This window comes from Lepisosteus oculatus, chromosome 5 (assembly GCF_040954835.1).
Source record: "Lepisosteus oculatus isolate fLepOcu1 chromosome 5, fLepOcu1.hap2, whole genome shotgun sequence".
Classification (NCBI taxonomy): domain Eukaryota; kingdom Metazoa; phylum Chordata; class Actinopteri; order Semionotiformes; family Lepisosteidae; genus Lepisosteus; species Lepisosteus oculatus.
Genome location: NC_090700.1, coordinates 6,507,803 through 6,535,774, shown reverse-complemented (window position 1 = coordinate 6,535,774; position 27,972 = coordinate 6,507,803). Strand labels below are relative to the sequence as shown.

General features: G+C 42.2%; 2 protein-coding genes, 1 long non-coding RNA gene and 2 other non-coding genes across 7 annotated transcripts; 3 read left to right on the top strand and 2 right to left on the bottom strand.

Moving 5' to 3' along the window:
• Positions 1–2,497: 2,497 nt before the first annotated feature.
• Positions 2,498–6,100, bottom strand: psmg1 (proteasome (prosome, macropain) assembly chaperone 1). The gene is made up of 7 exons (XM_006627774.3): positions 5,877–6,100; positions 4,933–5,030; positions 4,238–4,380; positions 3,908–3,970; positions 3,292–3,490; positions 2,848–2,978; positions 2,498–2,686 (listed from the first exon to the last, which is right to left on the bottom strand). Exons 1-7 carry the CDS (start codon positions 5,996–5,998, stop codon positions 2,609–2,611), a joined length of 834 nt encoding a protein of 277 aa, XP_006627837.2. The 5' UTR covers positions 5,999–6,100; the 3' UTR covers positions 2,498–2,608.
• LOC107076671 (uncharacterized) lies at positions 6,079–9,161 on the top strand. Its single transcript, XR_001477850.2, has 3 exons — positions 6,079–6,164; positions 6,546–6,582; positions 8,239–9,161. It is a non-coding gene; the product is annotated as an uncharacterized lncRNA (long non-coding RNA).
• trnap-cgg (transfer RNA proline (anticodon CGG)) lies at positions 7,733–7,804 on the top strand. The gene has a single exon. It is a non-coding gene; the product is annotated as a tRNA-Pro (tRNA).
• Positions 8,059–8,130, bottom strand: trnap-agg (transfer RNA proline (anticodon AGG)). The gene has a single exon. It is a non-coding gene; the product is annotated as a tRNA-Pro (tRNA).
• Positions 9,162–9,496: 335 nt separating the features above from the next.
• mpzl1l (myelin protein zero-like 1 like) lies at positions 9,497–27,497 on the top strand. 3 transcript variants are annotated; one of them, XM_015341649.2, is made up of 7 exons: positions 9,497–9,653; positions 13,829–13,995; positions 15,279–15,492; positions 16,702–16,831; positions 21,037–21,142; positions 22,076–22,150; positions 23,946–27,497. In XM_015341649.2, the coding sequence occupies exons 1-7, from the start codon at positions 9,584–9,586 to the stop codon at positions 24,045–24,047; spliced, it is 864 nt and encodes a 287-aa protein (XP_015197135.1). In that variant the 5' UTR covers positions 9,497–9,583; the 3' UTR covers positions 24,048–27,497. The 3 variants fall into 3 exon arrangements, with proteins under 3 accessions (XP_015197135.1, XP_069046088.1, XP_069046089.1); XM_069189987.1 differs by lacking the exon at positions 22,076–22,150; XM_069189988.1 differs by lacking the exons at positions 21,037–21,142; positions 22,076–22,150 and having other exon boundaries at positions 23,946–24,039.
• The last annotated feature ends 475 nt before the right edge of the window (positions 27,498–27,972 follow it).

Genomic DNA, 27,972 nt, shown 5'->3' with positions numbered 1-27,972 from the left:
GCAGCAACCTTAGCTATCCCAGGTGTTCTCCCATGCAGGTACCTTAGCTTCAGTGGGACCCCAAATGTAAGCTGCAGGGTGAAATAGCTGTATGCAATATAATACTTAAAACCAACTCTTCTGCGAGGGCAAAGTTATTTAAGTGGTTCCTATATAAAACCAACTACTTAAATACAAGTATCTGAAAGCATTTCTTGTTCACATCTTTGGTCAATAATAATAATAATAATAATAATAATAATAATAATAATAATAATAATAATAATACACTTATATAGCGCTTTTCTGGACACTCCACTCAAAGCACTTTACAGGTAATGGCAACTCAACTCCACCACCACCAATGTGCAGATGATCAGGGTTATAAATGAGAGGCGGACACGTATCCTATTTGGCAAACAGTAATTAATTGATAAAAGTTTCTCGTATAGTAGTTTTTTTTTTTTAAAGGCCAGAGTATTCGATTAGAAGGGACCTCTTTTCTGAGTTTTAAATGCTGTTCGGCATAATTTCCATTTGTGTCCTCTCGTTTCTGTTTCATTTAGTCTGTTTCTTTAAAATCGAAAAGCAGGAACATTGCAGAAACAAATAGAGTTTAAAAGAGAAAATAATTTAAGAGCATATATTAAATAAACGTTCACAGCTAAACAGACCAACAGTTCAATTGCTCCTCCTTCTGGACGTAAGAATACTGCAAATGTGTAATGGCTGATTTCAGTGTACTGGCGTGCGTTCAGCTTTTTAACTACATTAGACAGACTCATTTATCACTGTTATGTGCAAAAAGCAACAGTCAGGCTCCCTAATTATTGAGTCATACACACAGGGTATTACTCCCACCACAAAAGTTATTTTTAGTTTTTTTTTTTACACCAAGTGCTTAAATTACAACACTCCTTGGACCAGTCCTTTAATAAAAGAGCTTAATAGCTTTGACCTCAAGATCTCACTAGTATTTATCTTTCAACTTATTTTACAGTACATTAAGGGTCAGTTGGTCAAGTTAATCGGTTGTGTGGCTGTGAAACAAAAGGAAAAAAGGGGCCGTCCATCTCATTTGTGAGATTCCGTGCAAGTTTTAAAGCGAGCAAAAACGAAAGACTTGTGTAACATAAATGTCAGCGCAGCCTTTGAGAAACCCCTGTGAACGGCACACTGCAAAATCTTTTTTTCCCCCTCCCGATGTCACTCGCGCCAGTAAATGTGAACACGTTAAAAAACGAAAACAGCACATACACTTGAAAATCCCCTGTGTGGTGTACGTTTGCATAAACTACGGTTCTTTCAAGATCATCGAGGGTGCAGTCCGAGCTGCAGGCAGGTTTTCAGAAATGGAAACTTGTGCTTCCAGAGAAAAGCGATTTTTTTTTTATCTGCTGCCAGAGAAGTTGGATTCAGAAAGGCCACACAGGAAATACAGCAGACAAATAATTGATTCCAGAGAGAGAGAGAACGAGAAAGAGTAAGCCTAGGAGAGCCGACTGATAGCTCCCTCTCAAAAGGTGGCTAACCCTACTGCTGTGTTTGCATACGGGAAACACGTGTCCATCACACAGGCAAGCTTACAACAAAAACAAAACACCAAAATATTGCTGCGATAAACCCAAGACTACCCTGTCAGTACTGTTACGATTCTGAGCGTGTGGGTGGATAAGAATGTATTGTAAGCATTCCTACTTTGAGTAAGGTGATTTTTCTCATCTTTTCTGGCGAGCGTACGAACTGACCACTGGAGATCTAAACGTTGATGTTCTGCTGCTTTTATCTGGCCCCCCCTTGTGGTTATTAAGGAGAACTGACCACTACATTTATCACAATGCATTGCTTTGCTATCGTTATGTAACTCAGCTATCAGTTGTTGAGGAATAATAATAATACCTTAAATTTATACTGCGCTTTTCTGGACACTCCACTTTCAAAGCGCTTTACAGGTAATGCAGACCAGCTATCAGTGTGAAGAGCAGAGTGATGAAGCCAGTTCAGAGATAGGGATTATTAGGAGGTCATGACTGGTAAAGGCCAGAGGATAATTTGGTCAGGACACCAGGGTAACACGCTTCTTTTCAAGAAACACCCTGGGATTTTAAATGACCACAAGGTCAGGACCTGGGATTTACGTCTCATCTGAAGGATGGTGCCTTTTTTACAGTACGGTGTCTCCATACCTATACCTGGGCATCAGGACCCACACAAAGCACAGGGTGAGCGTCTCCTGCTGGCCCCACTAACACCTCTTCCAGCAGCAGCCTTAGTTTTTCCCCGAAGGTCTCCCATCCAGGTACTGAACAGGCTCAACTCAGTGGGCTGCCAGTTGAGTTGCAGGGTGACATGGATGCTGGCAAATGTCCACAATAAATACATATATAACTTAACAATCAGAATGTCTAATTGTATAAGAGGCAGACTGGAGGAATACCATAAAATCATTCAAAGTCAGGCGACTGTTCGATCGAAATTCTCCAAGCTGCTTAGAAATCAAGCTCCCAAAAACGAACTCTTTGTTTTTGTGACTTTTAACGGTGATGTCATTTATTCATTTTTACAAGTATTAATCTACATCATTACAAAAAATACAGCTGAGAAAAAAAAAATACATTTTACTGTTGGTTTAAGTGTAGAGATTACTTTGAGATTCACTGGATTTGACCACTTTCCTGAGGACGTCAATACTAGGACTGGAGTCCAGCTGGAAACAAAGAAGAGAGGGTGAGATTTAGCGCTGCAAATGCAAGATGTCTTCTTCAGAGCTAAACTGAAAATGTTAAGTTTTAGAAGCAAAAGAGGCGCGAAGGAACATGTTGGTATGCAGGATGACGTTATCCCGGGTGAAGAGAATCTTTTACTCACCGTTACTAACTTGCTCAGACAAGGCAGGGCTGGCTTGTAGGTCTCCATGGTGACGGTATCAGGACTGACGACATCACTGTAGCACTGATACAGGACAGCTGGGATCTGATGAACCTGACAGTGGCTCAGAACTGAAAAAAATAATGCAGAGGGGATCATCGAGCACTTCACAGAAAACACTCAGCTGTAACAGGTGCTTGTCAAGGCTCTGGTCTGTCTGGCGTTGGCAATATCACTAACAGTCCCCTGCCTATTTTAGAACAGTCCTCACCTTTCCCAGATGTTCTTGAGGGAAAATAATACCACAGAAATAACTAAAAAAGTGAAAGACTAATTTATGATGAAGCTGTCGCAGAAATGATTATTTCTGAAGAAAACCGGAGGGTCTCGAATCGAGCAGGTGTCTGAGGATGAATGGTTGGAAAGCCAGGACACTGGCAGTACCTGCAGCAGGAAGGCAGGTGACGATGTTGGGCTGCTCCATCATGGGGCAGTGCACCCTGTCTTGATAGGCGCTGGACTTCAAGGCTCTCAGGAAGGGCACTGGACTGGCGGAGACGGGATCTGCCGTTGTGTACTCGGACACAGACGCGTCCGACAGCACCAGCACCTGCAGGCCTCTCGTCTGGATAAAGCCGAAGACCTGCGGACCACAGGGGTACAGAAAGAGTCTCGCAGCCCCCTCTTCACCCGCCTGCTAAGGCAGAGGTTTCACAACACCCCTGTGGAAGCCTGAGTAAGTGTTTTTCCACTAGCTCTGGCATGCGTTCCTGAACCACGCGCGAGTAAACACTTTTAAATGGCTTTATCTGCCTTCTGTCATCAGAGACTGAGCCTGAATAACCTGCCTTCAGACAAGACCGTTTCAAATCCAGCTCTCAGTCAGCAGAGGGTCTATGACTACCATACGTTAGGTCTGTGAAACTCAACTGAACTAAATGTCTGATTGGCTAGACTGGCTACACATGGCTTAAGACTCACTGTCATCTCGGCTCGGAAGCAGGCTTAGAACAAACTCGCGTCGATGTCTAAAATAAATAAAAAAACGTCATTATCTTACCTTTTCAGTCCACTGGAATAACTGGTCTTCAGCTACAAAGCACGTGCACAGACATATTAGAACCTTATAACACAAAAGAGAGGAATGCAGAAACGTAAGTGAATGTTACCTGACCTACAAAAAACCCTGTCTTCTTAACTTTTTTAGTTAGCTGTAATAAAACACAGTACATTTTCACCCATCTACACCACACCATGTAGACGCCTGACAGTGCACTTCGACTGCACACCCTGACGCTATTTCCAGGGCCTTCCTCAAAGCTCGGCACACAGCTCCGAAGTCACACTATTCCTGCCAGCCCTCGGGATCCGTCGGAAGGGGGACACTCACCGAGGAGCAGCCAGCCGACCTGTAGAACCTACAGGAGGGCTCTCCCGCCGGCCGGCTGGAGCCCCTGCTCCTCTCGTTCCACAGGCTGGCCGACCCCACTGCCTCCCAGCTCCCAGAGCTCAGGACAAAGGCCGAGAGAAACCCTGCAGGAGAGAAGAGACCGCGTGAGCCGAGCCAAGCCGCCCAGCCTGCTGCTTTCCCAATCCGCCCCAACCCCCCTCCGCTTGTCCGTGCTTTGGCACAAACCACTCCTGCATCGCGACACCGATCCCGCTCACGATGAATCAAAGAGCCGTCTGCACTCACGAGCTACGGTGGCGGACAGTCTGAGACGACACTGCAGCGTACAAAGTTAGTCTCATACCCTTAGCTTCCAGCGTCCAGACCAATGCAAAATCTTCAACAAAGTTGAGTCTAACAGGGTGGATTGAAAGTAAATGATAATATCAACAACTGCAGACAACAGCTAGTGGGAAAACTGCCTAATATAACGCTAGAGCAAGACATTTCGTTTTTGGTATTGCGTCAGGAGTCACAGAAGCTATTCATATTCATCATGTAGGCCCGTATACTGGAACCTTGATTTAAACTATTTATTTCTGCTTTTCAGCTAAATGTGCCCATCAGAAAAACCCACCAGAAATAGGTGCATTAACTGGTTTAAGCAAGAAAGAGCTGTTTTGCCCTCTGCTTACCTGCTGCATTGTGTCCCACTCCTATGATAAAGTCACTGCACTGAAAGGGTTTGTCTGTTGACTTTGTGATCTCTGAGCTCCAGTGAACATGGACTTCTCTGCCAAAGCAAAAGACAACAGAAACTGTTGGTTACTGCAGCCAATTTAAACAGGAAAGTTGTTCATATTATTCCCTCTCGGGCTGTAGGTCTGCCTTGTGCCCTGTGCTCATGGGATAAGCTCTGGGTTGCTACTACCTTTACCAAGAGTCTCTCTGATGATGGACAGATGACCTTTTGAGTTCTGACATGCCTTTGAACATACAGTAGCTTTGACGGATTTCATCGTCCTGTTCTTAACGCGTTTTTATGCAAGTCGGTTTGGAAAAGGCTGTAAACTCAATATCGATCACTTAAATGTAAGTTAATTTTTATTCTATGCGCCCGGGACCTCTGTTCCTCGACACGCAAAATCCAGCAGGTATTGTGGTTTCACTTAAATCACGGGTGGGTAAGAACCTGGAACAACCGAGGTGCAATTTATAGTTCCATTAAATCAGCTACGTTTCATGGTCCTCAGACCAGCCATTAAGAGATATCTGAGGAGTGTGGTAGAAACGACCAGAAAGAACTGAAAGCGAAAGTTAAGAGACCTCACATGTGAGATATATGAATAAAACAGCACAAAAACAACACGGACAAGCACCGTACTCTGCCAAAGATGCTCCCCACAAAACACCTAACGTACATTGAAAAAACATCCATATTAACGTTATTGTAAACCTCTGTCCATATCGTGTCCCTATGTTAGAATTATCATACCAGCGGTTTACAGAATAGCACAGTTTGTGTAAAGCTGTACCAACAATGTAAAATCGTAAAAACACCATGCAGAAGTACGCGTTTTCTCTTTGAAAGGGGGTGTCCTTTATTTCATTTTTTTTTTCCTACGTAGGTATCATCTACCTCTTGTTTTCTATTTCTCTCCGGATTTGCACATCCTCTTCGCTTTCATCTTCTAATTCATCTTCATCCTCCTCCACAGCTCTGGAGTACACAGACAAGACTTCCCCGAAAAAGGTGGCCATCAGGAGGTTTTCTGTGTCAACACAGCAATGCGCGTTTTTCCCACAAAGTCACCGCTTGTTCTAACTTCCCTGCTCAACTCCGAAGGCGGATCTGAGCAAGTAGGCCGCTGGGCTGTGGCCAATACCACACCAGGAACAGCAGAGGGCGCTGTCCGAATGGCTGTGGGTAAGTCACAAATTATACCATAGAAACAAATCATGATAAAACCGATGAGACGTGTTCTCTCATCTCCTCTAGTGGTTCTCTAGTGCGACATAGCACTGAACCATTAACGATGTTTTAAAATATTAATATTAAATAATATTTAAATAATTCAAATAGTAAGATTCAAAAATGAACAATTAAATAAAATCCTGCCAGTTCTCTGATGCAATGGTGTTAATGTTAGATATATTACAGATAAACTGATGCTTTATAACATGAAAAAATTCAAGTATTTTATGTCTGACTGTTTCTGCCCTGCTTTTCTGGTTTCTCTTTGAATCCTGTTGTTTTTCAGCGGTGGCTAATTACAGAAAAATGTTTTTTTTCTTTCCGTTTACATAGCGTGTTACTGCCTGATAACTTCAGATTCCGCATATTTGTAAGTAAATCCTGTTTTCATATGTCGTGTGGAGTTGTGCCCAGTGAAAGGCAAATCACCACATCACTGTGAAACTTGTCACTTGTCACCTGACTCCTAAAGTTACCACCTGATTGCTAATAATACATACAATATTTTCCTGTAAAAAAAACACAGATAACACGAATACTCGAGTACGTGTAGACGACAGACTTGTGCGTTTGCAAGCTCTGCACACACAAGCCCAAAAGTTGTTTTCTGCAGAAGATCAGTGGAGATAGTAACCTACTATTCCTGAATGACTAAGGCGCTTTCCTACAAATGAATTGGCATCAAAGCAGTCGCAACCAACTGTATTCCAACTGTATACATCCTGGAAAAACGAATTCTTCTGGGATACCATTTGTTGACAGAAAGATACGATAACGCCATTACAGAGCAAACAATTTCCCCAACTAATACTTCGCTGGAAGACCAACCCTTCTCATTAGTCGTACAAGCGATATATATCTCTTGTTTTGCTGTTAGTCAAAATGTTTTAACAGAAATTTCATCTGATTTTTATTGATTGATTCTTAACAAAATTGTCTACTTGTATGTGACCTGTTTTATCGGTGCATTTTTCTGTGAGAGACTTTTACACTTAAGGTAGTAGCCTTTATAGTTTGACTGAACAGCATATTTATATACATTTCCTTTCTTTAAGGCTTCGTTTTTGGTCATTTTGGTTTTGGTTTCGACAGCAGCCAGAAGACCTAACTTTCACATCTCTCGTCAATTACGGCTACTGCCCAGCAGAGGGTAGCGCGTCGTCTTGTTGGGCTGGCTCGGTGTTCACCGCCGTGAAATAAGAAAAGATAACACCGAATTGTGTTTTTAATCACTCGGGCGCTTGCCTATTGCACAAACCACGATGCACAGATACAAGCTGTCTGCTGTAAAAGTCTAGTTTTACAGTGCTGTGAACCACGTACGAATGTTGCATTATTTGCAGCGCAGGGACACATTTGCAACAAGAGTGGTAAGCATGTAATCGGACATGTTGGAAGTCTGAGTTCCTCGAGCAGGCTGTTTTATTTTTTGAGACTATAGGGAACAGAATACGTCAATTAATACAACACATGCACACGTCACCGATTAAGGAGTGTGGTTCAACGACTAGTCGCGTAGCGGCTCGTTGGTCTAGGGGTATGATTCTCGCTTCGGGTGCGAGAGGTCCCGGGTTCAAATCCCGGACGAGCCCGTGTCTATTTTGAAACACTTTGTCATCTGACTTTTTTTGTTTTAAACATTCCTATATTTGGGCATTATTTCTTTCATTTCGTGTTTTAAGCATTTTGCGATTTTATTATAAGCAATTGGTTTATGTGTACCAACATTTAAACGATTACAGGTATAGCAAAAGGATACTACAAGTGTTCGACTGACCTCGAACTGTTTTGGTTGAAACCAAATTTTACATTCACCAGCTTTCCTGAAAAAGGAAACAAAATAACCGGGCTCGTCCGGGATTTGAACCCGGGACCTCTCGCACCCTAAGCGAGAATCATACCCCTAGACCAACGAGCCGCTTGCGTGAAGTCCCTCACCCAGTGCTTGATCTCAATTTCCACGTTGACACGTTTTTTTTTTTCTTGTATTCGTGGTCTGTTTTAAACATAACCTTTTTTTTTTCAGATTTTGCCTTGGACGCGGTTCTTGCGTAACTCTTGAACGAAGTACCACTCAAAACAACAAAAAACGCCCGGACTGGTGTGCAGGAGTGCACTAGAGTTTGTTTCTCGACGCGGTTTCTTGTCGTTAAATCGAAAAAAAAACCAGTCCCACCCAACAGAGACCCACAGGAGTAAAATTTATATTTTAACTTTTTATTTCGACAGCAAAATAAAATACAATACAAGCAAGAGTACATATAACATAACATAACAATATCATCGTCAGGAGAACATATTACAGTACCTATACACATTATGAATAAACGTTTAAACAGAATAAAGATAAGATCCATGCTCATGTTTTTACATTTCGAAAAAGTCTGCAAGTACGCCTTTACATCTATTTACAAATGTTCATAGGACAACATAGGAGTCTTCCCAGACCCTTTCACTTGACATAAATAATAACGTGCAGGAATAATAATTAAGTCAATTACAAAGGATATATTCGTGTTATTTCCAATTCAATTGAAGCTTAACATGATGTCCATTTCTTAAAAAAAAATCAATATTAGCTTCTTCTTTTAACATACGTTTTCAATTCAGTCCCGAAGGTTTTTACAATAGGACACAACCAAAATAAACGTTGAATGGTATCAAAAGGCACAGTTATCATCTAGATTAATTTTAAATCTCTGCACAAGGGTCTTTCCGGCTTCAAAGTCCTCATGCTCACCTATAAGGCTCTGTATGACCTGTCTGATACTATCATCCTACTCCCCACCTCACAACCCTCACTCAACCCAGTCTTCTGATTCTGGTCTCCTATCTGTCCCCCCAAAACCCATCTACACTCGAGGGGGTGACAGGACCTTCCCCTGCTGCGAATCTGGTGTGTTTTTTATGGTTATCATTCTGTCAAGCGCTTGGAGAAGCCACCTTCAAGGGCGCCATGCGAAATAAAGTTGATTCTAATAATTACTGTACGTAAATACTATTGACTCTGCACAGCAGTACCGCCGCTTGAGCCGCGGCAGCAGTGGGGCTCCGGCGGAGGGCTGCAGGGCCTGTCTGATTGGCAGGCCGGAGCGCCTATCGGGCTCCCCCAGTCGGTCACTCCCCAATCCCGATCCCACTCCTATCCATCCGGGATCCCAATCAGTGCCGGGCACTGTCCGGGATCTCGGAGGAGGAGGAGGAGGAGGAGGACACGGGGGTGGGCCTTCCTGTTGCCATGCAGGAAGAGCGAGAGAGAGACGGGGAGAGAGGAGCGACTGTTGTTGTGAAAGGGGGGGAGACACACACACACAAAAAAAAAGGGGACGGGGCGCAGCGTTTTGGACTCGCGAATCCCTCCCGTCTTGGCCATGGAGAGCAGGGGCTCGGACCCGCGCCGTGCTTTCGCCTGGATCCTCGGCTCGCATCTTCTCTTGCTCGGTCAGTATCGGCGCAGGTAGAGTATGGCGGGGAGGGAGGCAGGCAGATGAGAGAGCAGGAGGGAAGAATGCATCTTAACAAAAAAAAAAATTCACGGACGAAGAGGTGGTGATGGGGAGGAGGATGAGGGTAAATGTCTGTTTTAGCGGTGGGCCTCCGGCGCCTGGTAGCTTCGATTTCTTTATCGCTTTTTAAACGCGTTTTTTTTTTTCCGCTCCCAAGGCTCACATTTTTTGCCGGATGAAATGCTTCCGTTTAGTCACGGACTCTCCGCTGGCTGGTTTCAGCCGCCGGAGCCGATGTGTTGTTGGCTGCTGCTGCACAGGTGAGGCAGGTACAGCCGCTGCCCTCCCCCCCCCCCGGCTGAACGGGCAGGTCCCCCGGCATTTTCACTTCTTGGAAAACGAAAGATTCACCTCGATCAAAACCCGAGCTTTGCCGTTTACTGTGGGTGTGCGTACATGATTAGAGGTTACCCCCACCGCTCAGTAGCAACACAACAGGCAGTGTTGGACGGTGCAAACGGTATTTTAAACGTTTGAGACGTGTCTTTGCTAACGAAAATGAAAAGACATACTCTTTTATGGGCGAGAGCCTTGCAATATGGGTGACTCATATGGTACTGGCCTGAAAGGAATCAGGTCTGTGCTTCCGATATATATCTCTACATCTGAACTGGTGCTGCGTCAGTTTCTCGGCGCAAGAAGAGTCCCTTCTTTCCTTTTACTACGGTTTCCATTAAACTTGTTACGTGAATTGAGCCCGCACACATGGATCGACTTTGTAAGGAAAGCTATGATTTTACTTTAAATGGACACAATAGCTGTAGTTCTCTAAGCCAGCTACCCACCCTTTTCTTCTGTAATTATTATTTCGCGGATTCTCAGAAGAAACCCGCCCGTCTCTAGCATCAGTAAATGCTACAGCTTATTTTTAGAATGGTGTTGCCTGCTGTTGGTCTACTGAGGCTTTATAAGCCCGTAGGTCACATGACATCCTGTGACAAGGTGTCTGTAAACCTTACACCCGGCCCAGAGATGAAAGTAGCCTTTATCCGACTACCCAAAAGCTAGCATCTTTTCATCAAAGCTAACTTTGATCAGCGCAGAGCTACAGTCTGCTGGGAAGAATACAGTGTATTTGTCAGGGAAGAGCACGAGCTTCTCTGATCATTTCTGCACGTCTTCTGCAGTTTCCCCTCACAGGATCAATAAAGTATCAATAACAGTGGTGCTGTGACTCATACACCCCTTTCCTGTGCCGATTCTAGAAGGTTAAGTTTCGCAAAACGTTCACTTGGATCGGCTAAACTAAAGATACAGGGGAAGGTCAGCATCTTATGTTCTTTTTCGGTCATGTATAGGTTTACATTAAGAAAAGGGGGTTTTCTTGAAGTTCGTAGTCTGCCTCAAAGAGCTGTACAGTAAACTCATTTACAATCCACAGTGTGCATCATGTAGTCTTTAAACAAAGGTGCAATTTCAGGTGAGCTTTCAGTTCAATTCAATTCAACTTTATTGTCATTAAACACAGGTGCATAGTATAATGAAAAGTGTTTCTCATTAGTCACTCAGGTGCAGTATATAAATAGGACAGAAGATAAGACAATAGACAGTTACACAATAGCAATAACAGTAACATGTGATAACATAACATAAATAACATGTAATCAAGTAATCAAAACTGCAAAATTCCGCAAACAGAGAAAATTTAACAGGACAAAAACAGTGCAAGGTAATTCTTGGAACAGTGCAAAAAAAAATAGTATGGTTAAAAGTAGTATGGCTAATTAATAAATATTAAATATTATTATGCCTGTTACAATTTTACTGGGCTATCGAGGGGACAGTACAATTTTGGCTTACATGTGTGTGTGTGGTGGTGTAGGAGTACAGTGGTTGAAGGACGATACCTGAATCCTTGACTCTGTTCCACAGTCTAGGATTTTAACAGGCAGTGTCTGTAGCCTTTTTCAAGGGGACACATAAAAGAGCAGCTCCAGTGTGGGTTTATTCCATCAGGAGGTCAGAAATATTAGGAGAGGATAGACTTTCATGGCTTTTGTAGTCAAGAGCAGTAATTCAGTAGGTTACTGCAGGCAGTTCAAGACCAGCTTTGCCACAACGAAACCTAGTCAGAACTCGGGCTTTGAACGTGCCATAGTTTTTGTAAGATGCTGTTTGGAAATTTGGAGAACAGGCCATTGCACGAGCCGAGACTATACAAAACTAAAGTGTAAACCAGCCTTTCAGGTTGGTCTCGGAATGGAGTGAATTGTTTTCAGCTTGTGAGCACTGCAAATAACTTCCTCAAATGGGTCTGAAACAGATGTTTTAGGATACATTTATGGCCTCCTGTTTTAGTGTTGTGGAAGATTTAGTTTTTCATGTTGAACTGCAGTGGGGGGTATTTTGAACTAATGGATTGTTTCTCTGATTGATACTGAAAACAGGTGGCATGTCATCTCACTGTGTGGTGGGATTTTGGAACGGGCTGCACCTAAGTTGTCAAAACCGATTACATGACACGCCCCTCTGATCACAAGGCTACTAGCAGTCAAACAAGCTAGATGGACTTAATGTCTTTTTCTCATCTGTAACGTTTCTCATCTGCATTCACTTAAATGTTTGTCAAAATGTTCTATTTTGCTACTTGGGTACTTATTAAGCCAGACACTAAATCCCATAAGAATCTAACCTTTTAAAATGACCATTTAAACTGATTAATCAGCACCTCCAGATCCACAGTGTGGGAGAGTAAGGGTAAATGCACAGAAAGAAATGTGCAATCTTGCATCTGCTGGCACATCTCCCAGATGATCATACTGGAATCTCTTAATTATGCTGTGTTGGAGTTTAGGAGTCAGAGGAGTGTCTGCAGTACTCTGAAAATTAAATGAGCTGTTCCTCATGGGATCTGAGTCATTTCAAATCTGTATTTACACTAAGAGGAATGTTGTTGTTTTCAGTTCCAGCAGTGGTTTTATATGGTTCCTTATTCCACGGTTTTATTGCTGTCACTACCAGCACAGGGGCTACCGCCATGGAATAAAGACTGGCTTCACTTTATCCTTGGATAAGAGCGTCACAGACTGTTCCAAAAGGCTGTTTACGAACTCGGGGTTGTTTTGTCGGGGATGCGATAAGACCAGGCAACAGGGCAGTACGTTTCTGTATCCTCAGAAGATTAAGTGGATGCTGACAATGTCTGGGCCTAAACTAATGCTAGAGTCAGGGTGTTCCATTTTGCATGTGGTTGGGGAGGAGGCAGGGAAGCAGGGGGCACAGTTGAAACTGTTTTGAGGAGGAATTAATTTTTGTAATTCTGATCGTCTTATTTCTCGAAAAAGGTGCTATTTCAAGTGTCGCATGCCTACAAACTTTGATTATCCTGCAGATTGTTTAGAGGGATGTGGTTCCATCCGAAAGGCGCTGTGTGGGAGTTTCTGGAAGATGCCTCTGTGCCTTTGCTGGTGAACCTCTGTGTGCCAGCACGCTACTGGCCTTACGAAGGCAGGGACAGAGGTTTGGTCTTACTCACCCCTGGTGGCAAAGTCTTCACTTCAGGGCTGCACAACTCCAGCCCTGAAGGGTCACTACCTGCCTGCTTTCAGCCCACCTCTGCGCTTGGCCTGTTTGAGCTTGACTGGATCAGTTAAGTCAATGCTGCAGGTTTGAACCTGTAGAAAGCCTGCTGTGTTGAGGTGCTTGTAACTATGGCTGTGTGGCGGGGTAGCCCGCAGTTGATCCTGGAGGGCTGGTGTAGGTCTTCGTGAAGAGTTGGAAGGAGTGTTTATATTCAGCCCCGTTAAGTCAATGATGAGCTGGTCTAGGAGGTCATGACGATGCACCAGTCGTGCTGGCCCAGGATTGGACACAGAATAATGAATGCTCAGCCTTAGGCTCTCTCATCCCTCTGTCTTTGGTTGGCATTCAGACAGTTACTCATAATGAGTGAAAATATCCTTGAGGAGGAGTGGTCTACAGGACTATTGCAGAAATACCGACAGACACTGGGCGTCATGTCTCGTTTATGCTGTGTAATTTTCATTGCGTTGTTAAATTCTCTTTTAACACGGTGAAATGCATTGTTCATACTACTTTAAGGAAAGGTGGTGCCTGTTGCTTTGGTAAACGTGGGGGATCATAAAGGTTTTTTTTTTTCGTTTTTCACAGGTACATTTCCAGCCACAGCCTTAGACGTTTACACGCCGCCTGAAATCTTCATCGAGAACGGGACGGCGGGGACGCTCAAGTGCACCTTTCGCTCCAAGGAGGTGATCAGCAGTGACGCCACGGTCTCCTGGAGTTTTCTGCCCTTGGGGGGCGACAGGGCCATCAATGTAAGGCTGTGTCCCCTTCCCACGGACGAGGCAATGAGACTCGTGTATTGCGTTTCGCGCGTTTTAATTGGGCTGGATCGCACGGGACGAAACGCAGAGATGACCCGTGCTGTTCCGATAATCGCGCGCCCTTTGGGTTTCCTAACGAAAGCAAAGCAGCATGTTTTCTCACCGACCGTCTTCGGGGTTTGAGTTAAATAAAACCTGTGTTTCAGACAACAGTGTGAAAAGACCCTCTCACAGCAGGAGATGTCCGGTGATGTGCCTTTTTTTTAACTTTTCTCTCCAGTGGCCCTGCTTCCTGGCTTGTTTGTTCTCAGCTGAACCTATATCTGTGTCTTCACAGAGGGGGACTGCTGGCCTGCAGGGTCTTGTCAAGATTGAACATTATCCCAAAATAACAGGAAATGCAAAGTCCCTTTCAACATTGTCACTTTGCTGCCCTTGCTTTCAATTTTGATTTCATTTGGGTGTACATAATGCAGAAAGGAGGAAAATGCCTTAATGGTTGTAAGAACGTATATATTCTGTCAATTCCTGTTTCTAGAGCACTGTATGTTCTTTTCTGGAAAACTCTAAGGTCTTATCCCACTGAACTTAGGCTTTTCCTAGCTGTCAAGCCCCTGATCTGAATTGATACCAAGAGCCTTGTTTCTTTGTTGAGTACAATATTTAGAGATTCTGTTAACAGCTCTTATACTCGCAGTTTGCCTGTGGGAGCCTCACAGTTTGAAAACATCCTTTCTATTCATGCTTTTAATCCTGATGTTGTACTGGCTTCACAGGATTTCTGCTGCGACGTTCTTTAAAAGCAAGGAAATCGTTCTGCAACCGTTTTCTTTCCTTCTGTTATCTGTTTCACAGTGTTATCCAATCCATCCTGAGCTTTGGGTAGCTGTTTGAATGCTTCTCTGAAAGAACAGGGATAAGGGGTTAAAGAACACTTCACTCGAATGGAGCTAAAATCCATCTTCACTCCTTCATAAATAATAACATCTGTAACTAACAGTTCAGAAGGCGCCCGGTAGAGAGAGATCAGATGAAAATGATGGGGGAGACCTGGCAGGGACGTTCTACAGGAGCAGATCAGTAGCTCTTAGTGTGTTTTTGCAACATCTTATTTCGCTATATTGATTTTATGCATTGTGTTGTTATGAAGGAGTAGGAACAGTCTGGTACTAAGTCTTCTAGCTTCATTCCAGTAAAGCATTACCAGAAGTATCCTGAAGCTATTAGATTTGGTCTTCACCTTACATATTCCTGTAATTTAACTTTCTCAACAGTTCTTCTACTATTCGAGGGGAAAGTCTTATCCTGGCGACATACCCCAGTTCAAGGGCAGAGTGACATGGGTTGGAGACCTCAATAAGAAAGATGCCTCGATCCAGGTCAATAAAATGCACTTCAGTGATAATGGCACCTACTCCTGTGATGTGAAAAATCCCCCTGACATAGTTGTGACTCCAGGACGCATACAGCTCTACGTCGTGCTGAAAGGTAAATATGGCCTTGCTTTATCGGTGCTCTGCAGTCAAGGTCTGATAGGAACAATAATGTTATACTGCATCAGTAGAGGCAGGTACAGTTTATAGCGTCGCTCTTTGCACCTTTCAAAAGATTAGTTCTGAATACCTAGATATTCCTAGATGGCAGCAGTGAGGTTGTCGGTGTGTGGTTACTGAAATGTAATGTTACTGATTTTTTTTTTTAGATAGCTGTGTAGGTTTTGTTTGGGATGTTTCACTTAAATTTTAAGTCTTTCAAAAGATTAGTTCTGAATACCTAGATATTCATGTATTATTTTGTTATTAACAAACCAAATCATTTCCTGTGGTATTCACACTAGATTTTAATGGTTGTAAGTTATAATTAAAGCTTGGGGAATTGTAATTCATTATTGCTATTTCCTTGCCATTTGCAGCACAGTTCTAACATTTCATGTTCAAAAGCTTGCAGCTTGTCGTGTCCATTCATAACCTAAGAACCGTTTCTATTTTCAAAGTTAACTTTAGTCTAGAAGCTGAAGAACAGCCAGACTTTCCAAAATGAATGTTATTCAGGTGTGGGAAAGTGAATTCTTGCTGTTTTATTGTTAAATGTGAAAAATGGCCCCATAAATTTGTTTTGGGGCTGAAATCCGTATTCCTAAGGAGATTGACAGGTAGAAGGGATGTATCGAGGAAGTATAAAAATACTTTGGAGGTTATGATCTTGATCACTGTGGGCGCCCTATGCTAGAAGCATGTCTTTCTAGTCATGCATGTGAAGGGTAAAAATTCGGACTCAGTCTCCATAACTCAGTGTCATGAGATCTTGTGCCAGATCGCTCTTGTGCAGTTCTGTTCCTGTGTGGGCAATCTTTCATCTCTGTGCATCGTGTGGGGTGGTACTGATTCAATTCTAAAGCACACCATTATGAAGGGGTGGCCTGGCTGTAGTGTTCTGTGTTAATGTAAGCTGTATTATGAATAATATAAAGGGAGACTTTCAATTCGGGCTGTTTCTGAAAATCATACAGGCGACTCATTATGGTACATTTTATGTGTAGGGTTTCATGCACTTTTTTTGCTTTGATTGAGAAGTGGAAATGGACCCTGAATTATGCTTGAATCTTTGGGATGGGTTTCAAGGCAGTTTCCCAGCTGGGGTCCACAGACTTGTGCATTGTTGCTCAGTTTTCACTCGGCTTATGTCTTTGCCTTGCAGATGCTCTGCCTCAGTCAAATGCTGGAATAATTGCAGGAGCTGTGATTGGAGCCATTCTTGGCTTGATACTCATCATCATCGTTTTCTATTTGATCTTAAGGAGACGGGGAGCTAAGCCGGAATATCAAGGGTAAGGCAGACATTGAGCTTTCTTTTCAATTCCACAGTATTGCATTGCATCTAAAACTGCAGGTCCGTCTCTGAGAATGAAGGAGCACTGATACTATCAACAGTCACGTTTCAAGAGGCCTTTTTTATCTGCCAGAAGGTGGAGATGGCAGCAGTGAGGTTGTAAGTGTGTGGTTACTGAAATGTAATGTACCTCGAGTGACTGATTTTGTTTAGATAGCTGTGCAGGTTTTGTGTGGGATGTTTCACTTAAATCTTAACAAGGCTTTTATCTTGCCTTCAAGAAACATGGCTCAGCATATTAAACTATTTTCCAGCGGTAAGTTATTTTTTATGCTGGTAGTTAGCTCTTGCCCTTTTCATTTAATACCAGAAGGACGATTCCACATGCATAAAGAGGCAGAAATATCAGATGAATGTAGCTTACAGAGCAAAAGACTTGCTTTGTCAAGATCTACATCCGGTTTTAGATAGGATTATCCTTTTTCATGATATTTCTGCTGGCATTTGTTAAAGTGTCCAGCCTTTAGCAAACAGAGTATTGAAGGAAAGTAACAGATGTACAAAATCCAAATAGATGTTTGGCATGCTGTATAAATAGTTAAGTCTCACGTGGAGCTCTCCACTCCCAATTAATGCATGGTTATACTTTCATTAAAAAACTCTACTTTTAAGGAGAAGGTGTGAAAACTATAATCTCAGCTTGTTGTGTGATCAATAGGTTTTATCCACGAAAAACCTCCTAATGCAAAGTGGGTCACTTCACTGGTGTTTTATGGTTTGGTATGTTTTTTTCTGTGGATTTTTTTTAATGCTAGGATGGTTCGTGCATTAAACTACTTGATCTTTATTCCCCTGGTTTGGCCGAGTGTTTGGACGAGTTGCTGTTTAAAGAGTGGGAATGAGGGCTGCAGTGAAGGTCTTGCATGCATCACACTCAGCCTGGAGTGATCCTGGGGCTTTTTTAGACCTGTCGTTTGAAATGCATCGTCTTTGCCTGTGAGACTTAACCGTGTCCACTTACAACTGCCTTGAACAAACAGTGTGCAACTAACAGAAGTAAATGGTCTTAAAAAATCCTGACCTTCAAGAAGCATTCACATTTTATGTTGCTTTAGATCTTCCTTAACGCTATGCTCTTGGTTGTAATCATCTTCAAGTACTAGAGCTACAGAGTGGTTCTGAGCCCAAATCATTCGTTGATCTCACTAGAATCCGGTTCTTATTGGTAATTAATCAATTATCTGTCGGGGGAAAAAAATCAGTTCAATTCATGTTGGCTGTAAACCAACTTTGATCAACAGAAATAGGACTTTTAAGCTGCAAGGCATGCACAAAACGATCCTCTTTTGAATTTCTTTCTGGCAAGTAAGTGCTTACAATCTTATTGCAGATTTTCAAATAACACATTCTTCATGGGTATTTTGCATTAGATCAAAATGCAATTTCGTATGGAAATCATCACAGATGAGAACTAGCTGTTTTGTGTTTGCTGTGCGGTGAGGGACAGTTCACAAGTGAAATTCTGCTGCTCTGTTGACTACCAAAGCCAAGTTGACTTTTCAGAAATGGTCAGTTTCAGTGCTATAGTCGATGTACGACAGCTTTCTACTCTTTTAATTTATTCTTTTATTTAACCATGGTTAACGGAGAAACATGGGCCTAGAGTACGGGAAAAAGTAAAGATCAGAGCTTGAGTAACCTTGAACTAAAACTGGCACCAGTGACAACCTGTCTAACACTTGGGTGGGAAACTAAGACTTCTAAAAGAGCTAAGTCTTCGTCAAGACTTAGTGCATGTTGGATTAACAGCATCGGCACATTCCCCAAACCTCAGCCCATGGTATCAGGCGGACTGCTGAGCCTGGCGTTTTGGCTAACGTACTAACTGCATCATCCATGTTTGTCTGGCATTGATTTAACAAAACTGTCCTTGGTTGTCATGTCTTGTTTTTTTACTCGCTCATCTAATGAACTCACATCTATCTTGCGTTCGCTGTGTGGAACATCTGTGGCGTCCTAAAGGACTAAACTGAAGCCCTTTTCATCCTTAAAAATACTGGGAAAGTCATTCCTTCGAACTTGGCAATGATCTTGCATGTTGAGAACAATTGAACCCTAAAAGTCAGTTTATTTAAAGATCCTGCAAGTTGTCGTGTTTCCCTGACGGGCATATTTTCTGACATTGTAATCCAAAGATATTTTGGATGCAAATATTTACTGTAAGACATTTTAGTAACGCTTTTAACATATATGTCACAAGCATGTATTATTTGCGACTAACATACTAGCACTTAACACACCATGGTTAGGACTGTACCTAGAGTAAAAATTTTAATATTCTAATAACTGTTTTGTGACGTTTGTAACCAGCATTAATGAGCTGATTTATAATAGAGGCACTGTCATTGCACCATTTAGGGAAAGCTACTTAGCTGCTTGCATTCACTGAAGACGTATAGAGCCAAGCAGCTGCCTTTGACTCTCAGCTTTTTAATCAGATTAGAGCCTTTAGTTTCTTTTTAATGTTTCTAAAGCTTTCAGCTGTTAAATAAACACAGAAAAAATAGAACCAGAGTAGCTAAACTCAGGCCCAGAAAATCCCTCAGCTGTTTTGCTTTTCCTGAAGTCAAACATAAGCCTGTATCCCTTTTCTGTCCAGCAGTAAAGCCAGGTACAATTACTAAACAGTGCGTTAATTTCTGTCTTGCTTTAAATACTGCTGCCCTGTGTACATGATCCTAAAAGGCTGGACTCTTTTTGTTTGAGTTGTAAGCCACCTCAGATTAGCAGGCCTGTCAAGTTCCCTTTCAGGTCTTTTAATGAGAGGCCCTCAAATGCAATGTGACTTATCCCAGCAGGCTTGTAATTTGTTTTGAAAAGAATACCTTTTTGACTTAACCCATGCGATACAAAGGTCTTGAGAAAACCATCTAAACATAGAAACTGTTTCGAAACAAAACAACGTCCTTTATATTGTCATCTCAGTACTACAATCCGTCATCCATCTTAGGAAAATCTGTGCATAAGTACAACAATTCCTTGACGTTTACTAGATTTCTGTAGCGAAAGTCAAGGAACTTTATATGAACTGATTTTTGGGGAGCTTTTTTTCTCCAACGGAAAATGTATTTCTGCTACTCATCCATCGTTATGTTCATTTTTTACCGGACTGTGTTAATTTCAGTCTGATTGGCAAAATGATGAGAACTTTGACACAGGATGCCATTTCAATGTGCATCTGTTCTATAGGATTTGTGTCATTCTGTATAATCGCCTTGTTTTACATGACTGTCTTTTATCTGTCCTGTCCAACTCTGCATATGCAGCTATAGACACCAGTCGACACTCATGTGGAGCGATTGGTGGGAGAGTCTGCCCCACAAAAGCAATATTATCTCCGAATCTTTCTCTAAATGTATTTTTAACGTGCAACATATTTGCATTTAAAGTGTGGTTTGAAAGGGTGAACTCTGGGAATAATAGTCATAAAAATATTATACCACCACCGAGTTTTACAGGAGCTTATAGCATAATTTCAACCGCAAGCAGATTGCAGCAAAGTCTCACTTAAAACCCTGAAGACCTGTGGGACCTTGCACATGCTGGTAGTACTCAGGACGTGGAGGCACAGAAGTGCTTTTTAACTCCGTTCAAACCTTACGATTTTTTACATACTTTATAAATACATACCATACCATGGAACTCACTTTTAAAATGCCATGCAAGGTTAACGTGTGCGGTGTGATGGTAATGCACCACTGCAGACCTAATAAGCACGCTATAAGCACGTATTAATGCAACTTATCTTAACAAATATCCTTAGAATGCATTTGGAAAGAATGTGGCGCAGTGCTGTTGTGGGTGTGTGAAACATGCTGTTTCTGATCAGTTAATGCAACAGGTGCTTGCGATTGGCCTGACAGCACTACATGCTGCTAACTACTGCGTGTGTGTGTGTGTGCAGTTGCAGAAATGTGCTGAAACGTTTCATGAAGATCATCGGGACAGGCTCCTCATAAGAGTGTAATTTGTGTTAATTGTGCTCATCACTCATTGCATTTGTCTGTCTTCGTTTCTTTTATGCTCTACCTGTACGCCAACGCTTGCTTATGTGCTGCCACCGCCATTCGAATTCTAAACCACCACCACCTCATCCTCGACCCCTCCCCCCCCAAACAAAAAATTAAATAAAATGACCACTAGCTGCACCTCTTCTGAGAGTATGATTTCACAACCAACGCGGATGGGGAAGAAAGCAGACTCCAGTACAGAAGGCTCAAGGTGTAGCAGTCCGTCCGGCCCAGTCCAGGTAGGAATTTTAAAGAGTTCACTGGGGGCGGGCTGGTGGATATTCGGATTCTCCTCTCCTCTTTTTTTTTTTTGGTTGACTGGTGTCACTAGGACTGTTCCTGAAGTTCACGTTCGCTTCAGAACTTTAAGAATGTAAAAAGTCTTGTTGTTCAGCAGTTGTCAGCAAGAATACCACAGATCTTAAAGGGATCGTGTATACCTTTTCTTACTTGTCGGGAACCCCAGTTTAATTTGATTCAATTAATCACCCGAACGATTGCATTCTGGAGAGCACGTTCTAATGGATCCTAAATGTAAATGTGTGCCTGTCATTTCATAGGCTACAGACTGGTCCTCTTCTCAAAGGGCTAACCTGCATCATGGTCCTTCAGTGCAGTTACAGTCCATCTAATTACACATTACGAGTCAGTGTACCATTGTGAACATTACGTTCGTTGCTGAGAAAGAAAACACATTCGCTTAATCTTCTGAATGGTTGGTCATATTCTATGATCCCGTTTAGCCCTTTCAGGAGGAGCCAGTGTCCATACTCTCTGAATCAGTGGGCACAGGTCTGCACTTATAGTTTACTCTTGCTCTCTAGAATTGTATTAAATTATTTAGGGATCCTGCCGAGAAAGTAAACTTTGTATCAATGTACCTTAGAGGGTTCATAGGAGTTCAGTAGGTGTCTGGGGCTGAAGAACCCTGGGTAATATCCTCCAGTGGTAAACAGTGTTAAATGCATTGTTTCTGGAGCAAAATAAAAATCTGGGTCATGTTGCTGAAGTGTATCGGATCATATGGGGTCCTTCAAGGAATGGCTTGGGGAGATCCTTGGATCGACAAGCTGCTGGCAACCCAGGGAGCAAGCTGGATTGAAATGAAAGGAATCTTCTGTGTCCTTAGAGTTCCTCGTTCTTGTTCTGACATCCTGAATCTTCCTTGACAGACGGTGCTCGATCACCATCCTTTAGCAAAAGCTGCTTCCTCCTGGGAAGGGTCTGGGGCATCGCGGCAACACAGGGTACGAGACAGAAGCACCCCTGGGGCAGGACGCCGCTCCATCGCAGGATGTAAAACAAAGACAATCTAGAGAGCCTAGTCACCCTTTGGGAGGCAGGATGAAATGGGGAGGACCTGGAGAAAAGCCAGACTTCATGCAGAAGGCGCCCCATTTTAAAATCAAACCCAGAACGCCCCACCTTAACATTTCAAAAGACTGGCCAACTGCAGAAGCCTCTAGGAAGGGGAACAAACTCTCTAGCCATGCTGTTGAAGAGCTGGCTACTAACTACCATACAAATCAGATGGACCGAATGCCCTCCTCTTATTCATAAGAATAGTTACAAACAAGTCAGTTCTTTGTTTCAGTGTCCCTCTGCTCTTTTCCACTTTCTGCAGAGGTCTTTTAGCATTAAGTCTGTAATCGGGCCTTACTGAGTTTTGTGATTTGTCTATGGTTCGCCTGACTAGATCACACTTTTTCTTTGTGGTATTGATGTGCCGAAGAGACTTGTGGCAGCTGACCACTGACTGTTGATGGGGTTCTCAATATAATATGCCCTTTTTTAAGTGGGGTGTCCTGTCTGCTGGGTTCGACTTGCATGTTCCTAGGATGATAGAGGACTTCTCGTACCCCATATGTAATTGGGGGTAACCTCGCTGAACAAATCACCCCCAATGCAGTAAACTGGGAGAGCATTTCACATCGCCCCAAAATCAGAATTCAGGACAGTCATAATGGCATTCAGTGTGATTATTCATTATTCAGTCCAGTAGAAATGGGAATGCAATTAATTGTATGAAATGAGTTGCAGTTAACGCTTGACAGTAACTCTTTGTTCCAACTGAACATCTGGAACTGTTCAGTTCCTGAGTTGGCCAGTTCCAGTCACGTTCGGAGTCGATCCCATCACCTCACGGTCCAAGACCTGCATCAGTGAGGGAGGTTAAGACACAGATTCCATTGCACAGTGTCTCCATGCATGGATACCACATCCCCTGTATACTGTACACAGGGTTGATGGTTTTTATGTTTAGGCTATATGTGTACAGATGGGTCTTCCTTTCGTGTCTTGAACTTGGTGAATCCCCCCCTTTTTAGGAGGGGTTCTGATAAGGTCTTCATAGGCCTGTAGCTGCTAGCTCCTCAGCCAAGCAAAACCCCAGATGTCTGCAGTTTTTCTTCTGCTGAGTAGGATCTTTATTCTAACATGTAATCAGCAGGGTAAAACCAGCCCTTGTGGTTAAGACCGCCGTCAGCCGCGCTCACGTTCCATATTAGTGAGTGAACAGCTCCACCAGTTGGAGAGTCCTCTTTCCAAATGACAGCAAGAGGTGACACCGCAGGATCAAAAGGTGGCGTCGCTGTGCACACATGGACACCACCAGCCAGTGGTTCCTGTGAGCAGCCCCACTTTCCCAGTCTGTATTCATACTGACAACCAAGATCATGCTCACTTTTGCTCCTGCTGCTGGATGTGTTGAGGACCTACAAGGGTATGATAGTGGGCAATTCAACCATTCCAAAAGCGTTGTCCTTTGTATAAGAATGGAGTTCACCCGTCAGGTTCATTTGACAGTTTCAGGGAGACTCTGAGACTTTCCACTCCACAAGAAAACTGCAAAAAGAGAAGCACTTTATCAAGCAAAGACTGTTGTGGATATGAAGTTCAGAGGATGACTGGGGGAAAGAATATATGTAATAAACTGTATTGCAGTTGTGATGAAAAATTGAAATCTACCTTCAGGTGATGTTACATAGGTTATTGCACCCCACGCTGTGGAGTCATGGCTCACAGATTGTTTTCTTTTTCCAGGGCCCGGTGATATATGCCCAGCTGGACCACTCAGGCAGCAAGAGCTCAAATATATTGCACAAGTCTGAGCCCGTGGTGTACGCTGACATCCGGAAGAACTAAAGAACAACTGGAAATGGAAAAGACGAAGTTTTTATGTTTTCTTATTTACTGTCATGGACAGTTTGAGGATTGCCGCATTTCTGCGTGAACAGATTTTATTTAACTGATGCTGAGAGCATTGCATGTTCAGAAGTTACAAGTGTGCACAGCAACAAAGACGACTTAATGCCACAGTGCCCTGTCTTCCTTCCCCCCCGAACCTAATTCATCGGATTTTCACTGACAAAATTGCTTGCTGCAGGCAGGAACAGTCACTTTAAATGGTAGTAAACGATAGTTGCTGTAGATTGTATCCTCCTCAACAGTAGCACTCCAGTGCTTGTAGAAATAGAGGAATGGTCACCCATGGGGAGCTGGACGACCACTTCCTTGGAATCCTTCCTAGAGTAATCTTCCGATCTCACCACATCCCCCACAATGTTCATCACGGTGAAAGTAAACTGGGGCGAAACAAATCATTTCTCAAAAATCAAGTTTTTCCGAGTTGAGCAGGATCATACATTGCGTTTGACTTACATCCTTGTGTAAACTGGTGGTAGATGTTATACAAATTAAGTATATTTGTGTAATAATAATCACTGGCTTAACAAATAAAAATTAGGTGTTTTCTAGTGGTTTAAGAAGATCTTGATGGAACTTAAGTGTGATTAGTCTAGTACAAATGTACATAAAATCTGCATGTAATTTATTCATGACCAGAATATTTTCAAAGCTTAGGTTTTTGTAAAAATACTGTTGGTCCCTGGTGCTTTGTAGTTTTTAGGTACAGGATGGAATAAAGCATTAAAGCTGCCCTATAGTAACTAATCCAGGTGGACAAAAGTATGTCTGTGAGACTTTTTAAAAAAGTTCTAATTACTACACAAACTGGAACATAAACTAGTGTTCATCTCATACAATATTGCGCAGGTGTTCCCTGTGCAGTTGTTGTTTTTGCTCATTCCTGAGCTGACTCTGACTACCAAGCTGTGCCCCACTTTTATTTTATTGTTTTGGCCTTAATTGTTTTTTCCCGCTGCACAATTGTCCGATCATGTGACTGTGTAGAAAAATAGAACCGTTTTTGCCAGTGAACAGCTGTCTGTATTTCATAGGTGCTTATCAACTGCCAAACGAGATCCGTTTTTTTATCGGACGCACTTGTTTTAGGAGACTGAATTTTCTTGTGCCACTATTACTGACATGAGCAAAGATTGTGCCATAATTGTTTTTAGTTCTGTTTCAACTCCATAATATTTCATGTGCTATTTATGAGGTGCCATAAAGGGATTTTTTTTCTTTGTCCTTAAAGCCTTTTTCTTTTACAGTTTAGAAGTAACCAGTAAAAAAGGAAAGCAGTTTTATTAGATAGCTTTCTAGAGCAAAAATACAACATTAGGAATGTAGCTGAATAGCATTATAGCATTAGCTCTTGTAACAAGACTGGCGATTGTCCGCCACAGATTCTTAACGAAAGCCTTTATATTTCTGCAACGGAAGCCTTTTTTTTTAAATTCCCCATTTCCAGAATATTTTATTGATGAGAAAAAACCAAATGCAGCGATTAGAGAGTTTCAGAAAGTGAGACGATGGATTAAAGTGCTGTGCGATTGGTCCTTTTAAAAAAAAATCAATGAGGATATCAAATGTGCTGTAGCAAATTGGATTCCGTCTTGTTCTGCTTTTCAGTTCGTAGTTTATTGTTGCTTTATGGCATCAGTGACTCTTCCTCTTTTAGTGAAGTTAGAAAATGCAGAAATTATAATTATGCATCTTGCAAGAAGGGGGAAGGGCAGTGTGCTGGAAACAAAAGAGCTGCTCTTTCCTTAACATCCTACTTTTTCTTGCGTTGACCATATGTACTCTGTATGTACTTCTGTTCATTAGAACAATGTATGCATCTGCGTTTATTATTGGAAATGAATCTTCCTTGTTGATGCAGTTGTCGGAAGAGCTGTAGTAGCATACATCTCAACTGCTGTGTCCCGGGACACTCCTACAACCCATACAAGTGGAGATCATACTGACTATGGGGCCTGTATGCTCAGAATGCAGTTCATCTAAATCCGTTTGTAAGGCATTGCACGCCTTCTTAAGTTCATTAAGACTACGCTGCAGTTCTTGAACTTGTACTCGGTTTCTAATAATAGTCTTTTTGCTGACATTTTTAAAATGCATAATTTGTATCCTGACGAGTCTTAAGAGCGTGGAGGCCTTTGGAGTCTCACAGTCCTCATTGCTCTGTCTTCCACTGGTTTCTCATTGATGACATTTCCAGAGAGCACTGTCCACTCTCCTGATGAATGTCCTAGTTAAATAACCAAGACAACTTCCTAACATTCCTCAGTACATCATAAAATACTGTAAACTTTCCTCCCCCAGTTTTTTGCAGTGTTATCTGTAGTATTTGTAGTAACCTGTTAAAGAGTAAAAATAAACCCACTGTTTTGTTTCTTGCTTTCAGCATTTGAAGGACAGTGCTCTGTACAGTGCTGGTATTTGCTTATCAAACAGTGCTCACGGCTCTGTTAAATGTACAGCTGCCTTTAACACAACTCGGCTAGATTTCTAAGTGTTTTTTATGCTTGTGTTTTAATATCTTGTATTGCAAATCAATCTATGCTATGTGATGTGTATGAAACATGCAAGAACTTCTTCCTTTATTGTTTTTTGTATACTCTAAATGTTCTATGTCTTAAAACTGGAATGTAGACTTAAACATGGATGCCTTTGTGTTATGTGCTTTTTTTTTAACCCTGAAACTGGTACATGATCTCTGCTTAAAGATACAAACGAATTTGGTTGGTTTGGAATAATTCTGTATCTACTTTTACTTTATGCATAAAACTGTTGTACCTGATTTAATTTTATATAAAATCATTTACCTTTTTTATGGGTAAATTTAATCTGTTGTGGTTTGTTGTTTAGTAAGCGTGGATGTAGTTCAGCTACATGGAGAGCAAGCCAGTCTAGACATGAGATCGTTGAACTAGATATTGTTAGTGGCAGTTATCTCACTCCATAAGAGAGGTTGGTAATATACAGGTCTGTTGTAAATGACATGAAAGCTCTTGGAAACTTGCACCACTAGAGGGCACTGCTGTCCCTTTTTTGGTTTTCTCTGAAGCAAACTTGGATGGAATACCTGAACGTCAGTACCGTTTGTATGTCCTCCCCTCCCCTCTTTACTATTAAAAACAATATTTGTGGCCATCCGATATATCAGGCATATACATGCCTTAAATCCTGTCGCAGTGAGTGTTCCGTCATGCATAGAATCAATCAAATCGTACTGGAATCATGACACGAAGGCACGTAAAACCGTTCAAATGTTGATGAAAATATTGTTCGCCAGACTTTTTTTTTTTGCGAGAAGTGCAATGAAGTAACAACGATGTCAAATAAACATTCTTAACTGTGCTTCTGTTAATAGATAAGAAAATAAAGTGTATATTTGTATCCACCGACAAACGAGCGTTTTCATGAATTGAACCATGGTGATTATGGGGAATTTACTTCACAGTTAAATTTGGATAGACTATCGAGCTGCTGTAACAATCCTCTATTGCACATTTCTGTTTTTTGAGAAGGTTAAAGCACAGTACGAGTCCTCGCAGATACCAGATCGGATTGAAAGAGGCTTGTTGACCAAAATAAAACTATGTAAGAGTAGCTACACATGTCCTTTGGAGGTGTGCAAAAGAAAAACTGCTTTAAAAATATACACGTGGTCGGGTGAAGCATTGTTCAATACAACCCCGGTTTAAAAAAACATAAATAGTGGTCTATGTATTTTTATTGAAGTACAGAACTTGCATTTAACGGTATTGTAATGCAATGCCATTAGCGAGACAGGGCAGAGTAACATTCAGATTTGAACTGTGGAAATATCCAGCCTCCATTATCCTGCTGTTGGGAGGGAACTTGTTCATACTTGTGTATTGCT